The sequence below is a fragment of the Vanellus vanellus genome (genome assembly GCF_965231255.1).
Source record: "Vanellus vanellus genome assembly, chromosome: 11".
Lineage (NCBI taxonomy): Eukaryota > Metazoa > Chordata > Aves > Charadriiformes > Charadriidae > Vanellus > Vanellus vanellus.
This window is the reverse complement of record NC_138916.1, coordinates 19,640,394-19,656,169: the sequence shown is the minus strand read 5'-3', so window position 1 is coordinate 19,656,169 and position 15,776 is coordinate 19,640,394. Positions and strand designations below refer to the sequence as shown.

Genomic DNA, 15,776 nt, shown 5'->3' with positions numbered 1-15,776 from the left:
TACGCATGTATGTATGCAAGTATACATACAGACACATATCCCATATGTAAAATATAGAGATGACCTGTGGTCATGCTTTCACAGTCTAAGGTAAAAAAAAAAAAAATCCACTTGAGAGTATATATACATTAAAAACCGACTCCTCAGTGCTAGAAGCTAAAGCCACTCCATTTGAAGACCTCTCAATGACAACGATAGATGGCAACTACGGAGTATTATAAAAAATCACACATACTTAAAAGAAAACTCATTGCAAACAACTGACCTATATTTACAATACTGCTATTACCTTGCTTGAATGATCTTGTGCGCGTATGTCAGACATTTACAAAAGATTTTTCGCCCCATTCTGATCATAAAATAGATACTGATCTCCAGATTTCTAATACTTTTTTCACAACAATACCTTTCCTACGCAGGCACTTAAGTGTGACAAAAATAAGGGCCTTTTTTTTTTTTTTTTCCCCAGAAAATCCATTTTTAATTAACAGGAGGATTAGATGAATGGGGGTTGATGGTTTACCATTTCAGCATAGTACTTCCTAAAACCAGAGATAAACCACGAACTTAAGTCCTCCACCCCCATCCCGGAATTAAACAGGTAAATACACTACAATACATCTCCTACAAACTTACTGTGACAAGTAAACAAATCAATCGCCTATGGACTTAAATGACTGCAAACTATAGAGAAGTAATGTGGTTTCTGAAAGACATTTATGACAGCCAAACAAGTTTCAGATATCAAATAATATTTTAATTTCTGAATACTTTCAATTTTCCTTGGAATATAACACACAAAGACTCGACCAAACAGTTCAGTTATTATAACTTTTACAGTATACAGAAATGTTGCACTTAAAAAAAAAACCTTCAGTTTTTTTAAACACAAAACTGTAAACTCTAAGATACTGAATCAATCACGTTATCTATAAGTGCCAACAGTGTTATTTTGTCATGCTGATTTCAATGGTATTTTTTAAAAAGGGAAAATATCAACAATTATTATAATACAAAGGGCTTGCAAATATACAAACAGATAGAGGAGTTTAATAACAATTCATGATGAACTACGTGGAACCCAATTCAAATTACAAAAGTTCACTTTGCTTGTTTGTTTGTTTTTTAAATCAAAACCGTAGTGTGTCTTGGACACAAATTCCTTCTACTTATGATAAATCCCCACAGTTCATTTTCTGTCCGAAATATCAAAAAACCTAGATTTGGGGGTAGTTATATGACACGTGTGGTTCATTCGGGTCTATATAATTATAGCTCTCTCAGCTTCAAGCTAGATTTTGGGTCACCACCTTAAGTGCGCTTCCATCATTGTGTTGTTGAGGGTTTTTTTCTCTTTCCTTTCTTCCTATGATACTTTCGTGGACTCAGTTTTAATTCTTTCAGAACATATATTTTAAGGATACACAGGTTTGGGTTTTTTTTTAAAGAAGCCAAGGTTATATCAAAAATTATTATAGAACCACAGAATAAACTGGTTTGAAACCAGAAAAATACAAAAAAGAACAGCTATAGGTACATAGACACATAGGACAATTAATAATTTGGAAAAAAAAGACTTACTTTCTTCCGTTCTGCTAATTTTCTCCAAATTTCCTTTAAATGCACTTTAAGCGAGATTTTTTAAAAAGTTTACCCCAAAAAAAGAAAAAAAAGAAGAAAAAAGAAAAAAAGAAAAAGCCCACCATCGTTTCTTTTCTTCTTCTTTCTCTTTTTTCTTTCTTTCTTTTTTCTTTCTCTCCTTTTTATTTTTTACAAAAAAAAAAATGATAAGTAGCAAGTTTTTTTTTCTGAACGACACGGGAGTTTTTAATGCATTCTGTAAAAGTTCATTTGACAGTCTCTTTTTTTTTTTTTTAATTCACAGTCCATTAATTTTTTCCTGTCTTCTCTTAGCAAACTTGTAACATCCTTTTACATCCTTTCTTAGCAGAAGGAAATTTAAGAAACAACCAGAACCCAAATGTCATTTGCTTTCCTTTCACTCTCTTTCATCTCCCTTCTCAATTTTATTTTTTTTTTTTAATTTTTTTTTTCTCTCTCTCGAATATTTTATTGAATGGACATATAAGGCCAGTTAAAACTGCTGCCAGACAGTAACATATCCCTGATTAGGGTTTCTATGGGGGTTTTACCTACCAAACGGACGAAAAACAATTGCTCTATGACAGAAGAGGAGACAGTGCGAAGGGAGGGGAGACGTAGTAATAGCTTCCCGAATCGCGTTGGCTGGTTGGGATACTGGCTCCTAACATACTCTTCCAAAGCACACTGTGACTTCTCCTGTAAACTTTCAACATGGGCTACATCAGAGAGACCACAGGCATCTAGAAGAAAGTGTATTAAAAAAAAAAAAAAAAAGAAAAAGAAAAGAAAAGAAAAAAGAAAACAATCATCAGATTAAAAAGTTTTTTTTTTTTTTAATTTGATCTTTTTTATTGCTAGAATTACGTGTAGATCGTGCGCCATCACCTCGCCCCCCAGAGTTTAAGTAGGTTTTACCAAAAGGGACAATTTCTCTCTTTCAGTGTACGTGTGTGTGTTTGTATTTCTCTCACTTCTGGAGGGTCTCCTTTAGGTTCGAGAATCTCCGAGATTCGAGATTTCTAATGGCACGACAGACCTGAGGGGTTGACAAGGAGGTGCTGGCCAAGCGTAATTTCGTATATCTATATTTTTAGGGGGAAAGGCTGGGGGGGCGGGGAACGCTTGAGTCGAAGGGGGGGAAAGGGAGCCACTATTTCTCCCCCCCTTGGAAAATAATTGGGGAGAGCCTAACCATGTGATGAGAAGGAATACTGATACCAGTGATAGAAATCATAATAATAATAAAAAACTGGCCCAGCCAAAGATAATGGCGCCCCGGATCCAGCAACAGATTCTCCCCCAAAGAAGACAACGCGTTTTTCTTCAGTCTTTGAAACTGATTTAAGTGGCCCTTTAAAACTGATCTTGTCAGTTTAGCCTATTCAGAGGCAGCCATGCAAACTGTGATCTCTCTGTTCATTTGAGCTGTTTCTTTTCCCCCCTCTTTTCTTTTCTCTTTCTTTCTTCCCCCCCCTCCACTCCCCCCTCTTTTTTTTTCCCTCTTCTTCTTCTTTTTAAACCTAAAGGCCCTTACAAGAAGAAAACTCCCTGATAGGGTCTGGACATTTTTTTTTCTTTTTTTTTTTTTTTCCTGATACGCTAAAATACAATAAGTTCCCTTTAAATCAGAGACGTCTGTGCTGAAAGAGCACAGGTTGTGACCTGACCTCCCTGTGGCTTTCCTAGGCACAGGGCTAACACATGCATATTCTGCGAGTCATTAGAACCCAGATTTTTTTTTTTTTTCTCTTAAAAGAGTCTGCAGCAAACATTATATGCGTCTATGTGCGTCTGCTTTACATCAGGGAGCGTTATTGGGGTGCTGCAGAAGCTGCATGCATCACCCTATTTTTTTTTTTTTTTTTTTTTGCATGCGGCTATCTTCCCCAGAATCAGATAACAAGAAACGTTTATCTAGTTGGGAGGCAATTTACACGCCAGGCCTCACATTTTGAAAATAGTAATAAATTAAACAGTTACGACAGGATCGGACGATTGTTTTCTCAGAAGGCTAAAAAAAAAAAAAAAAAAAAGGAAAAAAAAAAAAGTGATTTGGGAGAAAAGGCAGGATTGGAAATAAACTCCTCGGTGTGGGTGTGAGCTGGCCAGGGGCTGGGGAGGGATGTGAGCGTGTGTGGGATCCTCGCTGAGCGTTTGAGCGAGGGAGAAGAAAATGCATCCTAGAAAACGATAGAAAAAAATAAAATAAGCACCCCACTTACACTCCTTCCCACTCGGGATCCCTGTCTCCCTGTGGCTAGATGCGCCCTGCTCATTGATCACCTTAGGACTTTAGCACGAGTAATTTGGGGGGTGGGGGGTGGGGAGGGGGGAGAAAAAAAAAAGAGAAGTTTTTTATGTGTAAAGCAATAATATATAAAAGGAAGTTTAGGTCACGACCCAGAACCTGGACAAAGTCCAGAAAATGACTTCGTTCCCCAGACCCCCTTTAACACAACAAGGAACGGATTGTGAGCCCTTCTTTTCCCACATAAACTACATTTTTTTCCTGTTTCCTGATATCAGGCTTTAAAAAACTCCGATGAGTAATTATTTTACAGGTCCTGCTTCCATTCATATGTTTATCGCGTGGCCACTTTCCCAAGCTTTCAGATGAGTTACAGGAGAAATATATGTATTTTTAAACTTAATCCCAAAACTTCTAGGGCTGCAGCACATTGGGTTGCCGATGCAGCCTTAAAGTTAGCAATCTGAGATAACGTATTGCACAAATTAGCGAGCAGAATTTTTTTTTCCCTCAAAAAAAAAAAAAAAATTTAGCCTCCAGAGTTAATATCAGGTTTATTACTCACCCAGGTTAAACTCTAGTGCAAGCTAATTAGATTTCACAACGCACTCAATTATTGCTTTATAACTCAGGCACTATTTCTAGGCAGCAAAAGTTGACACATATTTTTCCCCCCCTCTCTTTGATTATCTAAGAAACACCTCGAGGTCTTTTCCTCGGGAGAGGCATGGTTGTGCCACCCCGGAATTACACTGCGGAGCGGCAGCTTCAGTCTCCTCTTACTTTTTCATACTATCCCTGTCTACTTATGGTAATGATCTTTTCGCACCCGCTACTCGCTCCTCGCTTTGGACTCTGCGGTTCCTGCTGGGTACAAATGCAAACTTTTCCCCTTAGCTTAAATGACACAGAACTGCTCACTGCCACATTCTGTTTAAATCAGAGACAGCTCTTTGGAAAGTTGATTTATTTTATTTTATGGGATGGCAGGGAACATATTTTAAACTCAGCTTTGCGCATTTAACTTTTTTTTTTTTTTTTAATTCAATTTTTAATCCTGCAGGGCTTTTTTCCCTTCCTGGCTGCCCATAAAATGATCCTCTTTTTAAAGTGGTTTCACTGATAGGACGGCTTGTATTTAACAACATCAAACAGATTTTGCTGCTGTTCGGATGCGTGTCATTAAATGCAACAACCCAGAGCTATACTGTTAAATAAAATATTATTTTCAATGGGAAAGGCGCAGTGTCTCGTGGCAAATGGGTGCCTCTCCCCGAGCCCTCTCTTCCCCCATCCCCAGCATTATTCAACTAGGGTTGGGGTGTGTTTTGGTTGTCTTTTTATGTGTGTGTGTTTTATTTAAGATTATTATTATTTATTTTTTTTAATTTTGCACTCCCTCGAAGATGGGATGCTCAGATCCGAGGCCCTGAAGGGGATACCACAGGACAGCGTTTCCTAAAAGGAATGAGACCATGCTGGCTCTCGGGGGGCAGGGAGCGGTGATGGGGTGCAGGCAATAACACTTTGCAAGAGCAAACACTTCTCAGGGGGGGCCGGGGGAAGGAAAAAAAGGAAGAGCAAAGAAATGCTGCCTACCTGAGGTGAAGAGGACTATGGCCTTTAAACAGCTATATTCTGCAGAGTCGACATGCAATGCTTTCAGTTTTTCTACTTGCTCTTGGAAGATTCGTATGTGGTCCATAAAGGCGACCACTCGGTCAGCAGACATTGGCGAAGCGTGGAGGCCAGCAGCTGCCAGGAGCGGAGCTACGTGGAGGGGCATGGAGCACTGGGCAGCGTTGAGGACAAATAACTCGCTCCAGGTCAGCCTCAGGAGGGCCACCTGGTCTGTGATCTGGAGGTCTGGGAAGAAGGGGATATTCCTGGCCCACTCCACCGCGCTGAAGAGCATCCTAGCTGCCAGTTCACAAATGTTCTCGATGCCCATGATGTTGTTGGGTTGCATGCACTGACTGCCAAAGCGGGAGGTGGGGTAGGGCTCTGCTCTCAGAAGAAGGGAGATATATCCGGATAGGTAGGAATGGCAGTTGAGAGGGTCCCCGTTTGTCAAGGCGAACTGACCATGAGTTGGCTGTGTGGGTGGCATTCTGCCCCTCTGGACCGCTGCAGTAAATAAAGAAGAAACTACAGCTATTAATATCTGAATTGCGACCATCGGTTCAAATACAGCCTGCTTTGTGTGCTTGTGCGTGCGTGTGTGACACGGTACCAAGTCAGCTTAAGGGGGAACAAGCTTTTTTTTTTTTTTTTTTTTTTTTTTTTCCAACCAGAGTTCGGCCCGTACCCCGTTTTAAGTCTCCGCCGTTCCCGGGTCAAGCAAAAGCAACAATAAAAGCTGAGCAATGCTGTCCGCTCGGCCAGGACTGCCTGAAGGAGCCCCAGATCCTCACTTCCCAAAACACACCATAATTCAGTTATATCCCTCCCCCCCAACTCCACCGCCACCCCTCCTTCAAGAGATGCAGGGTATGTCTTTGTGCGCCCGGGTATTTTTCTTCATTACACCTAAAACAGCTTATTGATTTGAGGCTGGGGGAGCGGGATGGGGAGGGAAGGAGGGGGGGGGAGAGGAAAGAAACACTTCAGTTCAAAATCCCCGGCGCTGGTCCCACACGCGTTTCTCCCCCACTGCATATATTGTTGCTGCTGTTATTATACTACCCACCCCCTCCCCAATTAAAGAAAAAAAAAAAAAAAAAAAATCAAAGGAGGCGAGATCACCCCACAACATCCCCGGCAGGTCCCCCGGCGAGGCTGGGGGCATTATCCAAAGGCACCTTCCTCAGCTGCCCATGGAAAGTGGGCCTTTCATTTTGTTAATAAATTTACACGGTGACAGCGAGAGAAAAAGGAGAGAGAAAAAGGGCTCGGAGGCAAGGAGACGGCAAGAAGGGAGAACGCCTAAAAATGTGCTTGATTTATATTTGTTATCGCACGTCTTACAAGGTTAGTTACTCTTGCAGAAACACAAAGAGAGGAGCCCAGCAAGTCCCAAGCCCCCTAACCCTTAACCTACATAGCAGCGTCCAGACACAGAGCACGCACTGGAAAACTGCAGGCTCACATTTCTCGTCTAATTTTATATCACAAAGACTCGACTTGCAGAGACCCGAGCACCCCACACTTACTTCTGGGCTGCTCCTTCCACCACCACCACCCCCCCCCTTACCCGTCCCTTCCACCCCCCTCCTGCCTCTCCCGGGGGGGGGACGGGGACGACGACGAGAAAATAAGAGGAAGAAGAGAAAAGTGAGATAATAACAATCGGGAAAGGCAGGCACGCGGCATTATGCATATATATATACACACACGCGCGGATAAGTGTGTGTATATGTATTTTTAAAGGAGGAAAAATCCGGCTGGGAATCCACAGTGGAGTGCTGTAGAGCCTCGGTAGGGTGAGTCCCATTGTAATAGTAATTTGAACCGCCTGTGTAAAATTGCAATCTAAGGCAGGGTGCTGGGGGATATATATATATGTGCGTGTGTGCATCTCGTGAGGCTCCGTGTGTGTGTACACACAGGCACAGAGACACACACACGCACACGGAGCCGCTCGGGGGACGGGGGGCAACGCTGAACATGCAGGAGGAAACATGAAGGAAAAGTAACCACACGTCAGGATAATCATCTCGCTCCTAAGCAGCGTGAAACTAAAAATCCACTTCCAATAAACCTCCATCAGCAAAATCAAAACAAACACAAATCAATTACGAGTGCAGGAGAAAGCATGCAAGAGCCCCTGCCTCCCCTGCCCACCCCCTCCAACACCTCTTTCTTTCATTACGAGAAAGTTTCTCTCTGTTTATTCGGGGGGTGGGAGGGAGTTGGGGGGTTGAGGAGGGGGGGGGGAGGAAAGGTTCTGGTTGGGTTTGGGGAGGGAGATTAAAAATAATAATAAGAATAATTAAAAAAAACCAACAACCCCAAACCGTAACCAAAAGCCAAAACCCAAAACGCAGCGAGTGAAAAAAAAAATTGCAAAACAAATGAAATCCCAATACCTTCCCGTCTCATGCCAACTTTGAGGCATTTTTTGAGGCGGCAGTACTGACACTGATTGCGGTGGTGCTGGTCAATGGGACAGTTCCTGTTGGCACGACAAGTGTAGCTGAGATTCCTCCTTACACTCCGCTTGAAGAAACTCTTGCAACCCTCGCAGGTAAACTGGCCATAATGTTTGCCACTAGACTTGTCCCCACAAACCACACATTCAATGTGCTGCTGCTGCTGCTGTTTGTCTCCTTGGTTCTGCTGGCTTGGCGGGTTGGTCTGGGCTGGCGTGCTGGGAGGGCCCCCGGGCCCCGGGGTCTGAGGGGTGTGCGGGGCCCCGGCCGGAGGTCCCTGCACCGGCGGGGCTTGCGAAGGCTGCGTTCCCTGAGCTCCGGGCACATCGTCCTGGGGGTCTCGCCACGCACCGACTACCATTGCCATATCTATTGGACACCGTTGCCAAACTTCCTGTTCCCCCTTTATTTTCAAAGTTTGTTTGCTTTGCTTTTCAGATCAGCTTTGCAGCAGTCTTTTTTTTTTTTTTCCTCCCCTCTCTCTCTCTCTCTCTCTCTTTTCCCCCCTCTCTCTTTTGTTGTTTTGCCTTTTTTTTTTTTTTTTTTTTTTTTTTTTCAGGAGGGTCGGTGTGGGGGGGATCTCCCGGTACCGGCGAAGGTGCAGAAGCACGGGGCGATGGAGGTGTGTGTGCGGGGGGGCGAGTTGCGAGTCGATTGTCTGGGCTCCAGGAGAGCAAAGTAAAGGGGTGGTGGGGGTGGGGGAGAGAGGGGGAGAGAGAGAGAGAGAGGAGGAAAAAAAAAAAAAATCTCTTCAAAGATCTCCCTCTCTCTCTCTTAGAGCTGATCTGCAGCAGAGTAGTTGAAGGAGGAGAGGCGGGTGTCTGGGGGCCAGGTCCAGGGAAGCTCGCAGTCAGCCATTCAGGAAAGCCATCAAAATAAGAATGAATAAAAGGTTAAAGATTACACACACAGCGGAAAAAAACACGCACAGCTGAGGAGACTTTTCTCGGCGCGGAGAGCGGACGGTCTCGCCGTAGTTTTTGGAAGTCCAGCTTGCAGCAGCAACATCAACTGCGATCGCTTTGTTTTTGTGGGCTCTGGTGGTGGTGTTTTTTTTTTTTTTTTTTTTTTTCCTCCTCTTTCCTCCTCTCTCTCTCTCTGCTCTGTCTCTCCTCCCTCCTTCGCTCGCTTTAATTCTTCCTCTCCGCCGCTCCGCCCGGGCGCTGCTCTCTTTCTCTCTCTCTCTCCCTCTTTTTGGCTCGGGGGTGGGGGGGTTGGCTGTTGGGTTTTTTTCCTCCTCCTCCTCCTCTCGCTTTTTATTATTATTATTATTGTTATTATTATTGTTATTATTATTAATTATTATGATTGTTTATTTGTTCCTCCTCTCCGTCCGCCGCCGCCGCCGCCGCGCTGCGCTCTGCCCCGCTCCGCTCCGCCGCGCCGTGTCCCCGCTCCCGCCGCCGCCGCCGCCGCTCCCGCTCCCGCCGCCGCCGCCGCTCGGGTGCTGCCGCCGCCGCTGCCGCCGCTCCCGCCGCCGCCGCGCTGCCTTATGCTGCTTCTGCCGCCTCGCAAGTGGGCTCTCGCCTCCGCGCCGCCGGTGCTCACGGCGCGGGCGGGGGGGAGGGGGGGCGGCGGGGCGGGGGGGAGGGAAGGAGTCAACTCGCCAGCGCAGCGCCCAGCCAGCCAGGATGATAAAAGGGGGGGAGCGGGCGGAGGAGGAGGAGGAGGAGGAGGAGGGAAAGGAGGAGGAGGAGGAGGAGGAGGGAGCGAGGGAAGGATCACAACCCAGCGCGCAGCATCGCTCCTCGGGAGGGGGGGGGGGGAATCACCACGGGGAGAGCGCCAGCCTTCCCCCCCCCCCCCCCCCCTCCAAAAAATAAAGAGGCGCGGGGGGCTCCCTCCCTCCCTCCTCACCCCCCCCCCCCCCCCTTCCCCGGCGGGGAGGGGCGGGGCGGGGCGGGGCGCGGCGGCGTGTGGGCCGAGTAGTGGCGAGCGGAGCCAGCCAGCGCGCGCCCCCGCTCTCCCGCGCCCGCGCCCGCGCGCGCCCCGCCGGCCCGCTCGCCCCGCTGGCGGGAGAGTGAACTTTGACACGGCTGTGACTGCCGCAACTCCGCGCGCGTTGCCATGGCGACCCGCGAGCCTTATAAGGCAACCCGGCCGGCGTTTGACTGGTCAAAAGCTCGCGCCCCGCCCCTCGGCCCTCATTGGGCCGCGGCGCCCTGCGCGGCCTGCCATGGCCGCCGCCGCCGCCCGCGCGGTCCTAGAGCCGGGCGCCGCCCCGCTGCCGCCGCCACCGGGGCCGGGGCGTCCGTGTCGCTCTCCTGCCCCCCCCCCCCCCCCCCCCCCCGCCGCGCACGCCGCTCCGCGCTTCTCTCGCTCCTCGCCCCGCTGTGCCCCCGCCGCCGTCGGGGCGAGGGGTTAAGGCCAGCGCGGCGTGGGGAGCGGAGCGCCGGCCGCCTCACCTGGGGCTGCTCGGGGGTCGTTGGGGGGGGGGGGGGGGAGGAGGCGGGTGAAAAGCAGAAAATTGACGCTAAAATGAGGTGAAACTCCACCGAATAAAAGAAAACCGAGCCCTGCCGCCGCCGCCTGGGGGAGGGGAGCAGCCGCCGGCTCCCCGTCAAGGGTCGGGCTGCGCAGGTACGCGGGGTCCCGCCCGCCGGGGTCCCGCCGGGGCCGGCACTGACCACCCCCCCGCCTTCCCCGGCTCCCCCCGGACGCCTCGGCCTGGCCCCGGGCTGACCGTCGGGGACCGGCGGCACCTGCGGCCGCCTCGCTCCGCGCCGCGGGATGCTCAGCGTTCCCCCCCGGGCGCTCCGCCACCGGCGGCTCGCACAGCCCCGCCGCCGGCGGGGTAACGGGGCATCGCCGCTTCTCCCGGCCGAGGGGACCGCGGCATCACGCAAGACACCGTCTCCCCCTTCCCCTTCGCACGACGGAGGGGAAAAAAACCCGCAACGCCGCTCCGCGGAGCGTGACATTCGCGTCTTTTCCCTGGCAGCCTCCGCGGCACCGCTGTACCGTAGCTCATCTCGACCCCTTTAACTTTATTTTATTTTATTTTATTTTTTTTTTCTGGGGGTTCTGACACGGTAACACAGCCCCTGTGCTCTAGCGGGAGCACCATTAAATAGGTAACCGACCGGAGTACGCGGGGACAGCTCTTTACTTCCCGCTGAATACAGCTACCGGGCAGCGGAACGGGGACTCGGAGTTCTTCTCCCGGTGAAAATGGCCAAAAAGACACTCGAACAGGGGAAGGGACGGAGAGATTAAAAAATAAAATAAAATAAAATTTCATGTTAAAATAGCTAACTAAATGCCCGGCCGGACAATCCTCCGCTGCCAACACACGCGTGTGCGGACGCTCACGTTCGAGCTGGTCACCGAGCAGGGACGTGGGGACACAGACCTGTGCACAACTCTGTAAAGGATTAATTACCCCTTCACCTCCTCAACACGCACTTTTTCATGTTGCCACATGAACATACACACACCCACCCCCCTCCTGCCGCAGAAATAATATATGTGGCTAAAGCCGCAGGTGCTGAGATGATTGGAAAGTTGTAAAAAGCACCCAGACTTGACAGTGTCCTGCTCAGAAACGTGGTGTGTTGAGACCCCGGGAACGAAGATGTGCTGCGGCTCAATTTCAAAGACAAGGCTGAAGCATTCCCATCGATCCCGACGGAGCAAAAATAACCTTTCCCCGAAACAGGGACCAGGAGGGACTGGGAAGACGGAAAAAAGGGAAAGGAATCTTTCCCCGTTAAAATGTGGGGGAACTGCCTTATGATTTCCAAATAACCCCAAGCCGAGGAGGTCACTTTTCGGGGACGGTGGGAGAAAGTGGGGGTTCAAAATGCAGAAAAGTCACAGATTGTTGCTGATATTGAATTTCCTGGGGGGGGGTGGGTGGGGAGGGGGGGGGAGACAAAAAAGAAAAACAAAACCAAAACCCAAACAAAAACCAACCAACCCAACACCAACCTTTCCTGACTCGAATTTGACAAAGTAAACAGGACTAATTCGCCATATGAAAAAACATTAATACCGTCTTAACAAACGCAGAAATCAGGACAGAAAGCGGTTCTAACAGGATGTACAATATTAATAGTTTGAACGTATGATCGTAAAAATGAAAAGCCATTGATATACGCTTAAAAGCCGCCGTATACGCTGATTGCTCAAGCATTAATGAAGAATGCCCCAGATTAACTATTTGCTCTTCGAGGGATGGAGCGATATATCTATCTATTAGCACCATTAGATGCTTTGCTATTTATTTGAAAACACCCCTGCCAGTGGGTTAAGGCAGAACAGACGAATGTAAAAATGAACTGCAGCTAATTTCGCTAAATAATACTCGAAACCTGAGCGCCTCGCAAAGAAGGGGGAGATTCTCAACTGTCCTTCTCCGAGCCTCATGACAATAGAAATGCTCTGTTTTAAAAGTAAGACCGTATTGGTTTTCCAAATAAACAAATGCATCCCTCCTGCCATTTTACTGCAGATGTAAATTTATTTTAATGAGAGGGAGTGGAAGGATTTATTTTGCTAAAATAGAGTTGGGGATAGAGCCGGTGTAAATCTTTAGGTTTAAAAAAAAAAAAAAAAAAAAGAGGAGGAAGGAGGGGGAAGCTGCTTTCCTGGCAGAAAGCTGCCTAACAGTCCTCTAATTCTTTCTAGATTAAATCGCAATATGAATACAGCATCGAACAAATACCGAGTTTCGCTCTGAACTCAGTGGAAAGCAGTTACGTCTAACAGAATTCAATGAATTCCTCTTCTCCCTCAATGTAGTATGTGTGTGTTTTTCTCTTCCACCACACTGAAGTTCCATGAATAGGGAAAGTGGCTCCTATTGTGTGCCTCTGAACTTCCAAGTCAATGCAATTTTTAACCACTGGCTTGTGGTACTTTGAAAATCACCAGGGGCTGTCAGAGTTGGGTCCTCTGAAAAATTTACAGTGCTAAATCAGAGCATATGCTGTGAGAGAGGAAAAAAAATTGCTTAAGATTGGAGCAAGTACAGTATCTGGCTGCCCCCTAGTGTAAGTCTCTTATCTGCCTAAAATTCAACTTTAAAAGAAAAGGATCTCTTAAAGGGAAACGACTTTTGGCTCACGTATGCATACGAGAATGAAACTTCTGTACATTTTAATCTGATTAATTCCTAAGGATTTAAAATTAATTGGCTTGGGCACTCCTAGACCGGACTATAAGATTTCTGCATCAGGGTTTCTGCGAGCGCTGTACCGAATAGGTATTTTTAAGGGATAGTGGTAAGGGATGGCGGGGGGGGGGGGGGGGGGGGAATCCTGTTTTGTGATTTTTTTTTTTTTAAACGAGGAACCGTGCCTCGCATGCTGTTGTCAGAGCAAAACACTTTTGCTGCTTAAAGTCAGATCTACGTCGTTTGCAATAATATATATATATATATAAAAAGAAAGGATAAGTAATTGCCTTAAAGCCTCAGCCGAACTGCCAACCACACCTTCGGATGGTGAGTATATTCCAGCTTCTTTCCATTGTACTTGCTTAGCCAGAGAAGGGACCGGAGGGGGAGAGGGGCTCTCGGCGCTATACCTTCACCACCGACCTTTTTTTTTTTTCTTTTTTTTTTTTTTTCTTCCCCCCCCCCTCCCCAAATAAATGCTACCAGCTGCACACGGCGACAACAATTCCGTGCAGTTTAATACCTCTCACTTAAGTTAAGAGACTTGTCCTCCCCTCCCCACCCTCCCCACCAGGTCAGTCCGCCGCTGCCCCCAGCAGCCCGCAGCCCGGGCAGGGGACGCTGCGACCGGGCGCTGCTCCTGGACGCTGCTTTTGGAAATGACTTTGAGGCGTTTTGCCTCGCCTCGGACCTGGAAACCGATTCCGGTCCTTGGGTTTGCTGGCTTGTTTGTTTGTTTGCTGCTTGCTTTATTTAGCTAAAGGACGTGCTAACTGATGGTGCTGCAATTACACATACTTGGGTCTCCCCCCCTCCCCTCTTCCCCTCCTTAGAGCAACCCACGTAACCTTAGAAACGATCGTTTAAGACGTACGTTAGCTAACATTTGCTTTTTTGGATTTTTTGTTTTCCTTAAAAGAGAAACACAAGAATCACAACACATTGCCCGAAAAAAGTGTCAAAGAAGAAGAAAAAAAACTATAAGTAAACATACCAAAACCATATTTGCCTTGTTCAAGGTCCCAAATCGCTTGCATCTTCCTTTTTCTACCTCTCCTTTAGTTTGGCAGGTGAAACAAACAAACAAAAAAAAAATAATCAGACCGCTGTTTGCCCCCCAGAAAGATGTGCGTTGGGTAATTAAAGAGAAGTCTCCTTCTTGGTGTTTATCTAAGCGATTGTGCAAACTGATAAAAAAAAAAAAAAAGAGAGAGAGGAAAAAAAAAAAGTTACAGCCTTCAGGGGGGAAAAAAAGGAGGCAAGGTGAAGGGAATAGATTTCCCACAACCTAAAGGGAAGTGCTTTCGATGTATTATTAGCGATCAGCCTTGGGAGAGAGGAAAAAAAAAAAATCCTGAACACACTCTAACTTTACACAGACAAGATTTCAGGGGGGGCTTTGTACATAGCTGCTTAGGAATGTGCGCCTCGCCTTTAAGAAAAAATCCCCAAGCCCAAGGTAGGAGATGTCTTTGAGTGATCCTTGTCTCTCATTTCATTCCTTAGAAGGAAGAGCGTCTCGCTACACCTTGTTTGGAGCTGGAAAGGCGAGACTTAAAAAAAAAAAAAAAAAGGAAAAAAATATTCACAACCCACCCTTCCAATTGGGGAGAAAAAAAAAAAAAAAAGAGGGAAATCTCCTAACTTAATGACTGTGGGGGTAGGATGGATGCGACCGATTTCAGTCGTCCCCCCCCCCCCCCCCCCTTTTCCCACCTCCCCCCTCCCCGGCAAGGGAAAAAAAAAAAGGAAAGAAAAAAAAAAAAAAGCCAACCGCAAACAACTAGAGGCTGAACTATCAACACATGCACCGAAGGGGAAAAAATATATAGTGTCCTGTGTAGGGTCGGCAGGGAACGCAAGCACACGCTAAAGCAAGTTGGGAAAGAATCCGAGCTAATCAGCAATCTCTTTCTCTCTCTCTCCTTCTCTCCCTCTCCCCCTCTCTCTCTCTTTCACTGCCCCTGAGATCCCAGCTCGAAAGAGGTACTCCACATTTTTTCATTACCAAAAATCCGTTGCAATAATCATTTGTTGCTAATTGAAACCCTTGGAGACATTTTTCCCCACCCCCTTCACAAACATGGCAACTTTTAGACATGGGAAGCACGTTTAGTTTTATTTTATTAAAAAAAAAAAAAAAAACCACCACAACCACCAAACGGTTAGGAGGAGGCTGAGTGTTTCACCCACGAGAAATATCAGCTCGTCAGCCCCCTTCCCTGGGGGGGGGAACGGGACCCCAGTACAGTGAGGGCTTGGGAAAATTTGGAATACATTATACCGCCTTTGGCAGGAGAATACTCTCCAACTAATGGATTCCTGCTCCTTTTTGTGTGTGTGTGTATCAGTGTGGGGGGTTTCTGGAAAGAGGGGTGGTGGTCGTGGTGGTGGGGGAGCCGAGCTTTTATTTTAAGAAACTGTTAGGGTAAGAAGTGTGTCATACTTGACAAATGGAACAAACGCTCTTCCATTTCTTGCTTGTCCTTGCCTTAAAACAGGAATTAAGTTAACCACAGTGCTGCATGTTAATTGCATGTTTACTGGGCTAATGAAAATTACAAAAGGGTTTTGCCACCTCGATCGGTGATGAAAAAGTATGAAGGCGATTGTCATTGCAGCCTTCGGGGAGGGCCGGGGCGAGGAGGGGGGGGGGGGGGGGGGCGGCCACGAACAATATTGATCAGAAGAAGGATAAATCTTTTAACTGCTC

The 15,776-nt window shown here is 47.2% G+C and overlaps 1 protein-coding gene across 1 annotated transcript; it reads right to left on the bottom strand.

Annotated features, from left to right (window-relative positions):
• Positions 1 to 469: 469 nt before the first annotated feature.
• Positions 470 to 9,492, bottom strand: NR2F2 (nuclear receptor subfamily 2 group F member 2). Its single transcript, XM_082488722.1, has 3 exons — positions 7,882 to 9,492; positions 5,453 to 5,980; positions 470 to 2,345 (listed from the first exon to the last, which is right to left on the bottom strand). Exons 1-3 carry the CDS (start codon positions 8,309 to 8,311, stop codon positions 2,071 to 2,073), a joined length of 1,233 nt encoding a protein of 410 aa, XP_082344848.1. The 5' UTR covers positions 8,312 to 9,492; the 3' UTR covers positions 470 to 2,070.
• Between the last annotated feature and the right edge of the window lie 6,284 nt (positions 9,493 to 15,776).

Excerpts from the sequence above, each read along its gene's own strand:
- NR2F2 (XM_082488722.1), bottom strand. The coding sequence starts at position 8,311 with ATGGCAATGGTAGTCGGTGCGTGGCGAGACCCCCAGGACGATGTGCCC. Across the intron at positions 5,981-7,881 it reads AGTTGGCATGAGACGGGAAG|CGGTCCAGAGGGGCAGAATG; the intron begins GTATTGGGATTT and ends TATTTACTGCAG. Across the intron at positions 2,346-5,452 it reads CATAGTCCTCTTCACCTCAG|ATGCCTGTGGTCTCTCTGAT; the intron begins GTAGGCAGCATT and ends ACTTTCTTCTAG.